This window comes from Hetaerina americana, unplaced genomic scaffold, assembly GCF_022747635.1.
Source record: "Hetaerina americana unplaced genomic scaffold, ioHetAmer1.1.p SCAF_2, whole genome shotgun sequence".
Classification (NCBI taxonomy): Eukaryota; Metazoa; Arthropoda; class Insecta; order Odonata; family Calopterygidae; genus Hetaerina; species Hetaerina americana.
The window spans coordinates 46856925-46872252 of NW_027286763.1; the positions used below are offsets into that span (position 1 = coordinate 46856925).

Here is a 15328-nt window from a genome sequence, read left to right on the forward strand (position 1 = left end):
AATAATTTATGTAAAACATTTTGAAATTGGATCTAGATGACAGAATCATTGCATGAAAAATCTCAAATGGATCCAGGTTAAGTACTAAACTTTTCAATTCATGGAATTTTCAAAGAATTTGCCCAAGCTACTGACCTACACCTGAACAAAAGGTATCAGGATGCAGAGAGAATTCTACAACTCTGTCCAAAATCTATTATGTTCTTAAAAAAAGAGTCATTCAAGTATATATAAATGTACAATATTACTTTCTGTTTACATAGAACAAGAAAATGTTCAATTGTATGAGATGTATATTTAAGGAAGCTATTAATAGACATGTTGCATACTTACACCAGTTTACAGATTGCTTCTAATTAATTGCTTTCGGGAAAGTGTTGAAAAATGAATTTCTGTTAACAACTGAAATATTTTTGGATATATTTCTTATTTTCGGTAAAACCCCATCAACCTCGCCCACAACACTCACTTCAATTAGGTTTGGAATTTTCACACCCTTTTGCACTCAAATTCCAAATGATTGTGTGAATTTCAAATGCATTTCATTACAAGGCCAGAACTGAAGTGTCTATTAAATATCCACTGTCTGATCATTCAGGCATACATGGCACAGCAATGGATAACATTTTGAACCTTTTTGTTAATTCAATCAGTGGCTATTAAAACAAACTAAGTAAAATAACTGAAAAACAATTCATCACTTTACACTGTTGACTTGCACAAAACACATTTAAAGCCATTAATTGCACAAAATAATATTAAACATAAACATATTGTATGTATACAATACAAAAAATATATGCATTTCTGCATTATAAAAATTATTTGTAACAATTATTACTTCATTTCAAGAAGTTTGCCTTCACACAGATTATGTTGAAGCATTGACAATGGGTCGTGACATCATAGAGCGTGCTCCAAGTCCATTCAGATCATCATAGATGTCTAAAAAATCATACCCTCAGAGCCACTGATCAGTATTTGTCATCATTTAATTGAAGCCCAAAAAAGAGAAAACAAAAAAATGATACATTAGTTTTAAATCATGCTTAATGTGAGAACAGGCCATAACTTGGTGAAAACCAGCAGCCCAAAACATGCCCAGCATTTATATGTACAGTACTTAACTCATTTCCCTTTGTTCCCATACCATGCTTCCCTTCCGAATTTTCCTTTATTTTGTTTATTGCATTGTCACCACCAAAATTTGTTCCCATACTTGCTGCATTATCACAGTATTTGTGTTCAGAAAGCCCTGTTGTGTTACTTACATTAAAAATGGCCCTAAACTAGAAGAGAAGTGTGGCTTGTAGTGACACAAAAACCACAAAAAAGCATCTATGCCAATTCTATTAGTGAAACATTAAAAATTCCTGGACAAAATTAAAATTGCATGTAAGTTGCAAGGTTTACGGCAAGAATGAAGCTTCCATTTTTGATTTGATATAGAAATAATTTGTAACAGTTTTCTCAGTAGCAAAATTTGTTGTTATATCATATAATTTATGTACTGTATAGTGTGAAGAAGGTGGGGAAAAGACTCCAATCCATGGATAGGCATGTATGATCAAAAAGGAGGTTTAAGTTAACACTAACATGTTACAGGGAAAAATCTTATGTGGGTTTCTAAAAGAATAAAAGAACTATTTTTTTAACCTGGAGATCACCGGATTCAGATGCAGCTTGCAAGCTGTGGCCTTAATCCTGTAACCACCCACAGTGACTACCATTTTAGTCGTATGGTATTACCCACTGAATTTTGGACACTAATGTATATGTACTAATAATCCCGACAGTAGTAACTAGTTCATTAGCTGATAACAAATTCTTAACCTTGACCCAATGAAATTTTTTTCTCACTGAAGTCAGAATTAAAAAATACATACAGATCCAAATAAAAAATATATTAATACATTAAACAACTATATCTGTTTATGAGCACAAAAATGTGCTCAGTGGCATTAAATGCAACAGACACCCAATTGAAATATTCACTTGGGAGACAATACCATGCTTATGGTTCAACCAAACAGCTCATTACAGCCTTCTCATGAAATGTATGCAATTACAAACAACAGAAAGGCACCATATCAGCAAATACGTGAATGAATTAAATAGTCATTTCCTATTAATTTCTTGGTAAATTAAATCAAATATGATGCACAATTTTAAAAGCCCTTAAGTAATTTAAAAATAATTTTACACGGGGTATCACAAAAGTTTTATTTAACAGTATTTCTTTAACTCTCATTCCATGGGCAGTGGGAATGGTCCAAATTTTTCCAATACTCTCTTATGAAATGGTATGTAATCGATAAAACTTAAAAAGGAGAGAAAGGCTGGAATTGATAAAATAGCAAAAAAATGACTGAACTAACCACTAAGAATTTGATCAAATTATCCACACGCCTAGACTTTTTTCTTTGGCTTGAACAGCAATAAAAATGAGTGGCTTAATTAATAAAAATACCACACTATTTATCTGGAATTATGTCCACACAGCAGACTTGTATAATGGAAACACATAAATAATGATTACACAATATCTTCTGAAGCAAAACTTCACATACTCCATAAGCAAAATATTTTTAAAAATTGCATAAAAATGGGAGCAAAACCATTAAAGCTTATTGTTAGATTTCATTATAAATGCTTAACAAATTTCTCTTGGCTGGCTTTCAGGAGAAATAACTGCATGACAGACATTGAGGTTAGGATGCAATTGTTGGTGAAGTCTTTGGAATTGGAATACATTCACACCACGGTGTGATAGTTCTGTCACAATACAATCTCACTCCCAGCAATGACACTTGATCACCACCATCAATAGAAAACTTGCGATGAGATTCTAACGAATACTGTACAGTGGATAGTCCAGTCTGGCGGTCTCTCTTTCTAGTAATTTCACGCTGATTGTAGCATTTGGCCATATCACGACGGCGACGCAATCTATCATGCATGTGCCTGGAATAACATTTTGAAATATTAAAACCCTCTGTGATTTAAGAAGCTGATGCAAAATTTATCCACAACAGGAATACTGGAAGATAATTAAAAAACTAAAAATTACAAATAACTGAAAAAGTAAATTAGCAAAGTCAGAAAGGATAAACAGAATATACAAAATTGTGCTACAAAAATTTTGATTTTTTTTTGACTTGGCAATTACAACTGGTATATCAAAATAATAATAATGGGTTTTATTAGTTTAAAAGTGTTTGCAAAACACTTCAAAGCAATCTCTGCCTTTTGAAAGAAATATCTGCATATATTGTTGTATACACCCTCAATGCAAATAAGCAATATCCACAGCTATTGATAATTTGATTTGTTAGATTAACATATATAAATCTTCTGTCTTATCTCTTATTATTGCTATCAGTTTTCCTTACTACATCCCAAGGGTTCCATCATATTTCTGTATAGCTCACCAACTTATGCCAGCCATCTCAATTTCTCCACTTATGAGTAATGATCTTTCTGTCACCTTTCCTTTGTCATATGTTTTCAGAAGTCTGCATTCCATTCCAGCTCTATGTTCACAAACTTTCATTTCATTCTCTCTACTATATTCTTATTAATTTATCCTTTAATGCATATTTAACTAATTCGTTTAATTTTCACCATTTTCAATGTTTCCTTATCTAATTTTGTAATGCCCTTCTTTCAGATCTTACAACCTTAACCAAATTATTTCCATATCCCTCATATTTACTTGGAATTTTGCCAATTTATTATTGGTTTTCTTTCCTTTTTATTGCAATTCAAGCTTAATCATTCAAATAATACAGTTTTTTTTAAATTAAGCTTTAACTTTAATCAAATGTACAAACCATTGAGTTATGATAAAAATCTGTACCTGGGAAATTTTGTAAATTGATGATTATGTTCCAAAAAAACTTGTCTAACCATGATTAAATAGGTTCATACACTTTTTAAATCTTGAAATTTCCTGTGTGCACCTACATGATTTACAGAGCCTAAATTGATATGAATGAGGTCATAATTAGCACTTTCTCTTCCAAGACTCTGCTGCACTCTCACATTGATCCATTCCTAAGTCCTAAGCGAACACAATCATCATAACTTATCTGCATGTGCAGGTCCTATTTGTTGTGGCTCACCCAGTTATTCTTTTCCTCTGCCCTTCTCTCTGTCCCTCCATGCCTTCCTCATTGTTAAAACTAGCTATCATTTTAACACTTCTCCTTCCTCTCTTTAACACTTCCTTCATCCTCTTACTTTACCTTCTATCATATCCTCTGGAGAGCAGTCTCTTCCTAGCCATATATGGTCTACTCAGTTCTTTTTCCATTTGTTAATTCAGGTAATAAGCTCTCATCATTTACCCTATTAATTACCTCCTTACTCCCTATTTGACCTATCCATTTGATGCAATCTCACTATTCATTTACGATAGACAATAAAAAAATAAAATGGGGAAGCGAGGCAGTTGTGATAGGTAATATCCAGGAAGAATTATACAAGGAGTTTTAGAAAAGGAATAGAAAATTTTTTAGAGCTTTCTACAATGATTTAGGAGATAGGTATTTAGGGCGTAGATTACTCTTGACCAATAAAAATCTGGAGGACTATCCAAAACTGACCTCCACACAGTGAATCATTTGATATGTATTTATTTATTATAAATAAAATAACTTCAACTATACCCCAATAATTTCAGAACAACAATAATACATACTTAATACTTGAACAATTGGTTACACACTAAAGGTTTGCCAGTATAAATCTGAATATTATAAACTGATGAAAGTAAAAAAATACCATGAATGACTGCATATTGACTGGCTTGTTAGAGAAAATTATTTTCAGCTTAATACTTGGTTAACTGATTCCATCTATGTAATAATTATGCTTTTTATATTCATACCTGAAAGTATCATGTGTGCCTGTTGTAATATTTTGTGGACGAGTGATATTTAAACCAGCTTCTTTCAAACGGACATAAAATTCATCATCTTCAAGTCCCCAACCCCAGTATTTGTTGCTCATTCCATTGACCTGCTTAAAATGCGTTCTGTGTTTCCATTAATTATTGGCATTGGAATCAAAATGAAAAAAAATGATTAAACAGTGGTCCTCACACATCTTCAGCTCAAAGTCAATTGAAATAAACATTCAATACATGAAAATGGTAATTAAACTACATTTGAATTATAGTAGAGAATTGTTGCATAACTTGGAATTCTGGGATTAAGGAAAAACATGATTTTAAGGATAACAGTGAATAAAAAAGATTATTCAGCAAATGTTATGTGTAATGAATTCCCAGAATTTGACAAATAATTCACTTGACTAACCTTTTAAGAATAAGTATGCCGCCAACAAAGGTGGGATAGTGGTAGCGAGGATGCAAGTTTGGAGCAGCCAAATGAACTGGACCATCAGCAGGGAATGCATATGACAAGTTTGAGTTCAGTGGTAAAAGATCTACATCATGCATGACTACATAATCACAACCATCTATCATGGATATCTCAAAGCCAACATTTATCAAAGATGCTCGATTAAAACGATAGATATCCACCTGAAAAATATAAAGAATAATTTCATTTATTTTTCATGTTTGCAGCCTTATTGAGGTATTTTTAGACTAGACTACCTATTCTAAATTATTTATACATAGCATATATTTTTAAAATTTTTACTTGCACATGCTCTTAACATAAAAAATACTAAAACCATATTATGACAAAATAATTAAAGAACTAATAGTTTCCCATGAAAAAATAAACCTCAATTTTAATTTTCATGGGAGCTTAATTAGATTGACATCTCATATATACATAAAACTTATTTTGAAATTAACATTAAATAATTGGTTTTTAAGATTCAACCAATAAAAAAAGCAATAAGGTAAAAACTTTAACTCACTGACTCATTCTGATTTCTACTTCCTCCCTCAGAATGGATAAATTTCTGTTTGTCGAATTTTGACGGCAAACGATTGGGCAAGCTTTGATAACAGAATGGTCACTTTTTCCTAACAAACCAGTTTTTTACTCCAGAGCTTGGAATCTGATAAGGTACCTTTGTGAATCACCCTTTATGGCTGTACATACCTCCGGTATCAATGCGTCCACTGTAATTTTGATTTTTGAAAATGTTTGCACATATGATGCCCTACACCAAACTGCTCTCAATAAAAAAAGGAATTACATTCTCATCGCAAATTCATACTTTGTGTATCATATTCCCTACTTGTTGAAAAATTCACCCCTTACCCTGAATGCGTGGAGAAACGATTTAATCCACATTTGACTAATTTTTTAACTTGGTGGTGTTGGTATTTCTAGGATTTGATTTGGGGGTGCATCGTCAAATATTGTCATATTGCACCAATCAATGCTCCATTAATTGCTATAGATATCTATTTATATTTTTACAAATGTTAATATATATTTACAAAATAAATTAGCTCAGAGGTAAAGGTTGCTAAAAGAAAACGACATTTACTATATTCCAAATAGAAGATTCTACCATATGATTTAATAATACAATTGATGAAAAGGATACTTTCATGAGAAATTTAAGAATGTGGCTTACATCTTTGCATTATAGTTAAGGAAATTATCTAGGCCAACCTTGACATTCACCCTTTGGTGTTCAACTTAATATTTATCTCTAACTATCGGGAGATGTGCGACACTCATGGAAGATTTGTATTCATTACATCTAGGCTGCATTTTCTTTTCTATCAGGATATACAAGTGGGTAAGGTGACAGTGCCCTATTCTCTAGTGAGTGACAGCAAACCATTCCCTCTGATCACTTTGACAGAACTGGAAAACACTGATATTATTCGCTAAATGCTCTGCACTCATTATTCACTGAAGCCCATGCTCTAATTCTCTATGGCTACATTTTGTGATGTAGCCCTGAGGTCATCTATAGGTTCAGGTGATGAAATCGAAGTAAGATCACTCAAAGCATCTTCAATTGCTGAGTCGATCTTTTCATTGGCAATTATTCACACATTGCAATGGAACCAGGGTTCCACTGTTGGGTATTCCTGTTTTGTTAAAGCATACGATGGCAGACAAAATCCTAGTCAAAGGGATAGTATGACAAAACTTGAGATAGATTGCAGGGCACTGGAAGAGTTGGCACATTTAGGGATGAGGCATTACTGTATTTCAGACCACAGAGAGCTAATTAATGACAAAGAGTTCTACCGTATACGATTACAAGCTTTTTCTTGAGAACTCCATGATGTAATGATACAACTAAACATGTAGAAGCTTATTCTGAGTAATAGTATTAATTAGGGGAGGCAACCAACAGCTAAGGTCACTGGTGCCAGTATGGATAGGCAGGTAATTTGATAAAGGTAGAACATGGGAGAGAAACTTGGCATGAGGATCAGCCTACTCTTAAGGCACCATGGAGTCCATTGTTCAATGTTTGATCTGAAAAACTGTACATACTTAACTGAAAGTTCTCTCAACATAACACCTCAAGTAGGGATTGGGATACCAATGAATAATTCTACCATCACCAGGATCCAAACCTGGGCCCTCTTGAGTGGGAAGCCAGGACACTACCAGTTCACTATCCTTATCCTCCAAGCTTCATATAGTCTAAAGCCATTTGAATGTAATGAAATGAAGTAAAAGTGCACATGGAGGGATTCCTAGAAAAGCAGCTCATACTAATCATAAATCAGAAGTAGGGAATTTATAGTGTAAAACAAAGCCTGATCATAACCCTAGTCTTTACATTAAAAATTTCTACAAATGATGGTTTTAAGAGCAAAGTTGAAAAATTGGTGTCTTTGTAGATAAACCTCTTAGCAACATATTTGCACAGCAATGTTTCTCTTTGTGTGGCTCTCTGGTGTCCATGTATATACTGATGAGTGGATATCCTGATCCTCTAGCCTGGTATTGTGGACCAGAGACAAAAGTCTAAAATATTTTTCTCATCGAGAGAGGTAAACAAAGGAGCCATAGTTGATCCCAGAGCATATAAGCACATGGTATTCTGATGATATTGTATAGAAAACTGGCTACTTGTTCAGTCCACCTCTATTGTGAGTTTCAGAAATGTTAGCCTGTCTATTGAAAATTTCATCACTTCTGTCTAAAATATGTTTCTTTTGAGGGAGAATCTGACAAAGCAGTAATTTAAAGGGGATAAAACAATGCTTTTTCCAAATCTGGAAAAAAAGCCAGGGAAGAGAGTCGTCTTGCACTCTTTTCTCAGGTTTGCTTCTACACTCCAGGCCGTAGGCTTAAGTGAGCCATATAGACTTGAAATGGCTAGCTAAAGTTATTTAAAAAAATAACAATAAAAATTCCACCAGCCATCTAAAGCCATTTTTGGTAAAAGTAAATATTAGTATTTGTAAAGACAAATAACTACCTTAAAGGAAAGAGTTATATAATTAAACAAGGAAATTGTGAATTCAACAATTTGGGTTGAATGGTTGTGTATTCACAAAAAGTGGCATTCATAAACTAAAATGTCCTGAATACAGTGCAGTCAACGTAGAACTAAAAAGCAAAGATTGTTCAAACTTCATTCTGAGGAACAAAAATCAAATCTCCGAAATGGGAATGTTATCAAATACTATTTTACACACATCTATGGGATATGGATCACAAAGGCTCAACTTTGTCCTTCTCCCCCACGTTGACTGCTGCATTAGGAACCCTCCCTTTGACATCCAATCATACCACCAACTCCACCCACCTCCCTCCATGTAACCCATTCCCCCCCTCCAGAAAATTTGCATACATATTTCCCATCCATATTGTGAAATCTGTACCATATGATGAGGCCCATGCATCAAAACTGGTAGCACCATAATACATTTACTGCAAAAATATACAAAGTTTACATATCCAGTGAAAAAATTGGGCGCTCATCATCAATGGGAAAGGGTATATATAAATCAATAAAGTAAAATTTGAACATACTGCTGAAGATCCTAACTAGCATCAGACTGGATCAGAAAGTTGGCTAATCAACCACTAATTTCAGATAAAGAATAGTATTAACAGAGTATGCTAAAGAGAATAAGTAGGACAGGAGAAGCATGTGGAATGAAGGCCAAAATTTTTGAAAATATGCAGGGTGCGGCGGTTACCTTTGGAAATATTTCAATTTGAATTTCGCTCCATATTGTAGTTCCACTGGAGGTTGCGATTGGCATTCTTGAAAGCTATAGGCATCTAGTAAACAGCCATATCCTCAAAATGGCCAAGATGTTACGTACAAGTGAGGAGTGCAATCGAAGAGCCGCTATTATTGAAAGTGTTTGTGCTGAGCGTTCGCCCAGTGAAATAGTTAAATTCCTCAGGTACCCAACATCAACTGTTTACGATATTGTGGCTAAGTATAATGCTTTGGAGAAGTCTGGGGAAGGTTTCGCTAACCCGGCGAGGAAACCTCATTCAAGGAAAATGCTCAGGCACTGATTTCAGAGGAAATTTCCAAATTTTTGCGAATTTGCCAAATTTGAAGAATGTTGTGAAACTGTGGATGGTAACTGTGGCCTCGGGGAGACAATATGGCTTTCAATAGGGCGGTGCACCAGCTCATATGAGTCATTTAGTCCAAAACTGGCTCTCAGACAACATTTACATATTCTGATCAAAGGAGTTCTTGCCCCTGAGTAACCTAGACTTGAACCCCCTCAACTACTATGCTTGCAGCATAGTCGAAAGAGTTACCAATTTGACGAGGCACCCTAATATCGCATCTCTATGCACCACTATCATAGCAGCATTTGCGAATATGGACAGCGCTGTTTTAAAGAGTGCGTGCGATCAATTCAGGACAAGATTGGAGGTGGTCGTTGCAGCTGAAGGGGGTTACATTGAGAGATGTTACCATGGAGAGATACCACTACTTGTATAAAAAAGGATTTTCATTTGTATCTTTGTAATACATTTGCTTTTAAACAAAAGTTTCATTTGTCTGGATTTAACTGTTGTACTCAGTAATTATATGGAAATATAAAAACAGGAAAGGACAGCCAGAATAAATATCACAGAAAAATTAGGAATGTTGAGGAACAGTTTGGCAATAACAAAAAACAGAAGTTGCACTTAAGAGTTGATGGGATGAAAATAATTATGCACTATAAAAATGTGCTTTTTAAAATATCAAATGGCTAAGGACTTGATTGAAGAAATAAGAAACTATTAAACATATGGATGATTAAGCACCATTTCAGGTTGTAGAGAATATTATCTTAGGATAATATGGAGAATAATTAGAAAAGGTCTGGTGCACACAATAGTTAAATGAAACACAATTGGGAAAGATAAACAATATGTGTATCACAGGAAAACAATTTAGACGAATGAAAGCTTTCAAGCAAAGTAGGTGATAACAGAAAAAGTAGCTGAACTAAAGAGATAAAAGTAAGAACCAGTTTTAAGAAAACAAGCTTTGGAAAAGTCAGGGACCTTCTGTAATCAAGACTATTAAGTTTAATTTTTAAAGTTCTACAGTTGGAGATAGCATATAACTCATACTTTACAAAGATATCCATTATAACAGCTGTATAATCAGCACAAAAAGAAAACTGGTTGGGAATAGCAGTAAAATAATGGGAGTAACTATGTCAATTAGAGGTATGAAAATGCCTCCACTTATTACAGTAATTTTCATTGACCCAAGTTATACATGTAATTTACTGACATCTCAATATATTTTATCAATTTATGGTAACTCTCATGGAATTGGATCAGTGCATCTTAAGTCCTATTATAATAGGTTTAGCATATATTTTTAGTAGAAAAAATATGCCTTTGAAAGGAGAGTATTCCATGGCAAAAACACAAAATTACTTAGTTTACATCACTCATTATAGTGAATTTAAGGGCAACCCTACACAGATGGGAATCTACATTAGATTGTAAGCATTATGTTACCTATGATGCCTTTCATAAATGCTAAATGATACCATAGCTGTTCAATAAAAAGTAATCATACGTTTTTTATTTGCATAATTCATTGCTTAAAAATCTGTCTCATGTTTTGCCAACTTGGCAAGTCAGGTGGGCAATACAATTGCCTACTCACTCAAAGGTTATGATATTGACTCTCACCTCAGGCATAGGTGCTATGTCAACTTTGGTGGTTCAGTCCTTAGGAAGCTTGATGACAAGCCAAGAGGTTAATGGGACCCCAAGGGCCACCAGAGGCATCAGATGAGCAAAGAAAATGTTATCATTAGCTTTAACATGTAAGGTATATGAGGTACAAGTTTCATCAATTTGACTCCAGTGTTGTATCAGCAGCAGCTGTTGCGAATTGAAACATGTTTAGTTCACTTAAGCCCACTTCTCATTAAAGATAAATGCTTTCCAGATAGGCATTTATTCTCATTTAGGGTAAAGGTAGAAGTCACAAGAGGCTAGATCTGGACTATTTGGGGGCATATAGTACACACTTCACATTGATTTTCTAAAGATATTTGGCAACAACATTAGGAATGTGCAGCCACACATTATTGTGTTGCAGTATACAGCCTGTTGCACAGAAATGTGATGTGGCCCTCTGGGTTTGATTCAACCTTGGGAGAATTTTCACTATGCCTGATATTATGTTCCATATACAGTTGTGAGTGCTGTCTTAATATGCTGATACACCATTCACAGACTATCAAAAAATGATTATACTATGACTTACTCAGTAGAGACTAGTATCTTTTTGGGTATTGGTAATGCCAAAAATATCTACGTAAGCCTTTGCCTTTTGCTCTCAGGATCAAATATACAATGAAATTTCATTTGCAGAGATAAACTTTGAAATAAAATTCCCATCTTCCTGTTGCATCAACTTCAACTGTGAACAAACTTGAATGTGAATGTCCTGTTATGTCCCATCCATTCCTAATGGGGCAAATGACCTTCGCTGTCATTAAAAAAGAGAGTGCAATCCTTAAGGAAAATTACCGTAATTTACTATTAGTGGGTTCTTCTTACCACAGAATTTCTCTTCACTACTATGGATTTCAAACAATAGGTAATAATCTGCCATCACAATCCTGAGCATTTGGATGCATTAAAATTATTCCATTATGCTTGGAATGGAAATTTTTTCAGGGAGAGTATTAACCAGAGATTTCAATATGCATGAAGGAGTTTTTCATGAAATTTCCAGCTATTCCAAATTCCTCACTCATTCATGATTCCTACAGCATTGGAAAACATTAGTATAACTTTCTTGGTGAATGCGGAAAAAAATTACCACCAGAAACATATCAGTAGCCTCACAGAAATCCAAAAGAAAGAGCATACACTTGAAAGAAACTAAATGAATCCCATTGAAGGACAAATCTACTAATGACAAAAAAAAAGCATAACTAACTTAGCTGACATCCAGGGGTGTGAATATGATGGCAAGTAATTACATGGAGGATGAAAAGGATTGCATGTGTGACCAACTTCAGAAAAGAAACTGAAAAATTCCTCAAAGAAAGTACAACATTGCAGCATTTTTTGCATGGTGAGAGTGAACAAAAGAAAGTAAGAGCTATGAATATGGGGGTATACACCTTATTGCCAATGCCTGAATAAAGTACAATGAGAAGCATGGTCTCACATAAAAAATCATAAACACAGTTTCCAAACACATGTTACGTTTAAAGAAATATTTCAAGAATATTGTGAGCTGAATGAGAGATTGGTAAATCGAAAGAATAAATGAGCATTTAATGGTAAAAAAATTATGGATATGGGGGAAACTATTTCAGGCTTCATTTTGTGTCATTTATCCATCCCAGAGATAATTATTTTAATCCACTTAATATATACTTCCTTAATCCACCTCATACGTTCATATCCTGCCTAATTCTGCCGCATCACTTTACAGTGTGCCCTGAGTACACATAGAGCATGTCAAACCTTCCTCATATTTCCTTCTATTTAAAGACTGCAATCTATCTCAAGTAATTTGGCTCGTTAATAGTAGAAATCCTATCAACATTTACATCATCACATGGAATCCCTAGACCTCATACAGAAATAGATTAAATAGGGATGACGCCAATGGGTATTATTGTGAAGTAGATAGACTAAGGAGTTGTGTGAGGAAAAAGTATGGATCAAATGAAAATTGTAATTAAAAGGGCTCGGTCATTTGTCAGAGAATCCATTGGCAGTGGATGCCTGCAGGACTAGCTTGATTTTGATATCTCTATTTTCTATTTTTAATCTATATTTTCTATTTTTAATCTATATTTAATCTATTTTTTATCTATATTTTTAATCAGCACAAGACAGGCGCATAAACATTAAGGTAGTGTCAGCACTCTATCAGCTATTGAGAACATGAGTAGCTCCAGGAAAGAAAATACTCCTAATTTATTCCTGAAATTCATAAATTCTCTTTCAATGACAAAGGTACTCAAAGCAAAAGTATCAGATAACTGATTCAATACATCACAAACATCATCATTTACAACTTTAGACACTGAGGGAAATGCCAAAACTAACTTTTAACGATAGCATCCACTAATGTGCATTACAATGCAACAATTTGTAATTTGTAACAAAGTGTACAAATCATTTGCCTTGACTGGGATTGTGGTCAACATAGATGATTTTTATGCTTTGAAATTGTTTCATAATAAACGGAGTATTTTTCAACTACATATCAATAATTATGAGAGCATTCTGTCACAGTAAATGCTAACTTTTATATAATTTGGATTTCTTCCTCATTAATTGAATTTTGCCATAATAAACTACCATAAAAAAGTAGGAAATTTTTACAAGGGTTCATTTCCATAGCATGATTATTTATAATTAAACTTCCCCAGCAGTAAGTCATAAACTTTACAGTATGTTTACTTCCATGCAGTATATGAGCCAGGCTTGGTACGATTCATGTAACACAGTAGTCAACCCAAAACACAAAGCTGGTTTGTGGAGCTCATCTAATATTAAGTCCAAAGGATTATGAAATTCACGCAAACGGGTAAGGGGGTGGCTCCTTACCCTGCGCCACCGGTAAGATCTGGCACTTAAAAAAATTGGTCAGAGGCATCGCTCATAATTGACTTCAGGCCCTCATTCATTTGCCCAAATCTTTAACCACATCTAAATAACAGTTACAAATTCTAACAAAGTCTTGATTCTATCACTGAACATTGACTGTATTAGGTAATCAAGAACATTCGTGGCCCACCTTACATTTCACTACCAAACTAATACAGTAAAATAATGGAAAAAAATATTTGGGATTTAAAAAAAACGAGTACCTTTCCTGCCGCCTTTGAATTCTCTCCATCGCTCACATTTAACTTCATACTTACTTCATGAATATATTAAAATCTCTTTATATATATGGGAATGTAGGCAAACAAGTGCACACAATAGAGTGAATATTCTTATTATTATAACGTGCTCATTACCTGATTCATTACATAGATGTGATTTGTTATGTTTTGCTTTTTCAAAAAGTTCTGCATATGGGGAATAAACACCAACAACTCCTCAAATCTGTCGCGATATGGCACCAATACTGCAAGCTTGTGACCCGAACTCTGGACTTTCTTTTCGAAAACATTTCCATCCACTACTGGCCGATTGTGGGTTTTTTTGTGGTTACAATTACAGGTATCTGAAATAAGTGGCAGAGGCAGTCCATGTAGAATTTGAAGTAAACCCAAAACTGTTAATTGGGAGACAAGTATAAAAGGACATGGGATTCCAAATTTGAAAAAATGCTACTTACCGATCATGGGCGAAATCGCTAAAAAACAAGACATCATTAGGGTACCAAAAAGGCACAAAACAAAAAATTTTACAGCCGAGTGTGTCCATGCCATTCCATGGAATCTATGATAAAGTAACCCAAAACAACCATCAAGGAAGGTCCCAATCTGAAACGAAAAGGGTAAACATTGCATTTCTTTTCGTAAATTATTGGATAGGATGATCATAGCTGCTAGATTTGAAAAATAATTCTTTCGTCTTTTAAAGCTAGATTTAATAATGTGGTTAAATTCGAGTCACAAAGTGCTTCAGTGTTGGAACTTATGACTAGGGAAAGACCAACAACGCCGAAAATTATCCAACTTACATTATTTAAAAAATACAACTCGCTATGAAATCCCTTTAACGCACTCATTACCATACATTTTGAATGACTAAAGGCGATGCCGGATCATGGACTAATAATAATATTATTAGTCCATGATTTTAATTTTGCGCATTTCGTTCCTCCCATTTTATAGGGGAAAATATGATTAGTTTCTTCACAACCGGTTTTCCCTTATATAAATTAGTTCTAAACTGGTTCAGTCGTCTTCGAGTTAATGAAGCCACGTTTAATATTCGGTTTG

The 15328-nt window shown here is 34.2% G+C and overlaps 1 protein-coding gene across 1 annotated transcript; it reads right to left on the bottom strand.

The window, feature by feature from the left end:
* Window positions 1-406: 406 nt before the first annotated feature.
* Window positions 407-15232, bottom strand: beta4GalT7 (beta-1,4-galactosyltransferase 7). Its single transcript, XM_071586007.1, has 6 exons — window positions 15067-15232; window positions 14719-14866; window positions 14396-14604; window positions 5322-5548; window positions 4892-5038; window positions 407-2964 (listed from the first exon to the last, which is right to left on the bottom strand). Exons 1-6 carry the CDS (start codon window positions 15118-15120, stop codon window positions 2712-2714), a joined length of 1038 nt encoding a protein of 345 aa, XP_071442108.1. The 5' UTR covers window positions 15121-15232; the 3' UTR covers window positions 407-2711.
* Between the last annotated feature and the right edge of the window lie 96 nt (window positions 15233-15328).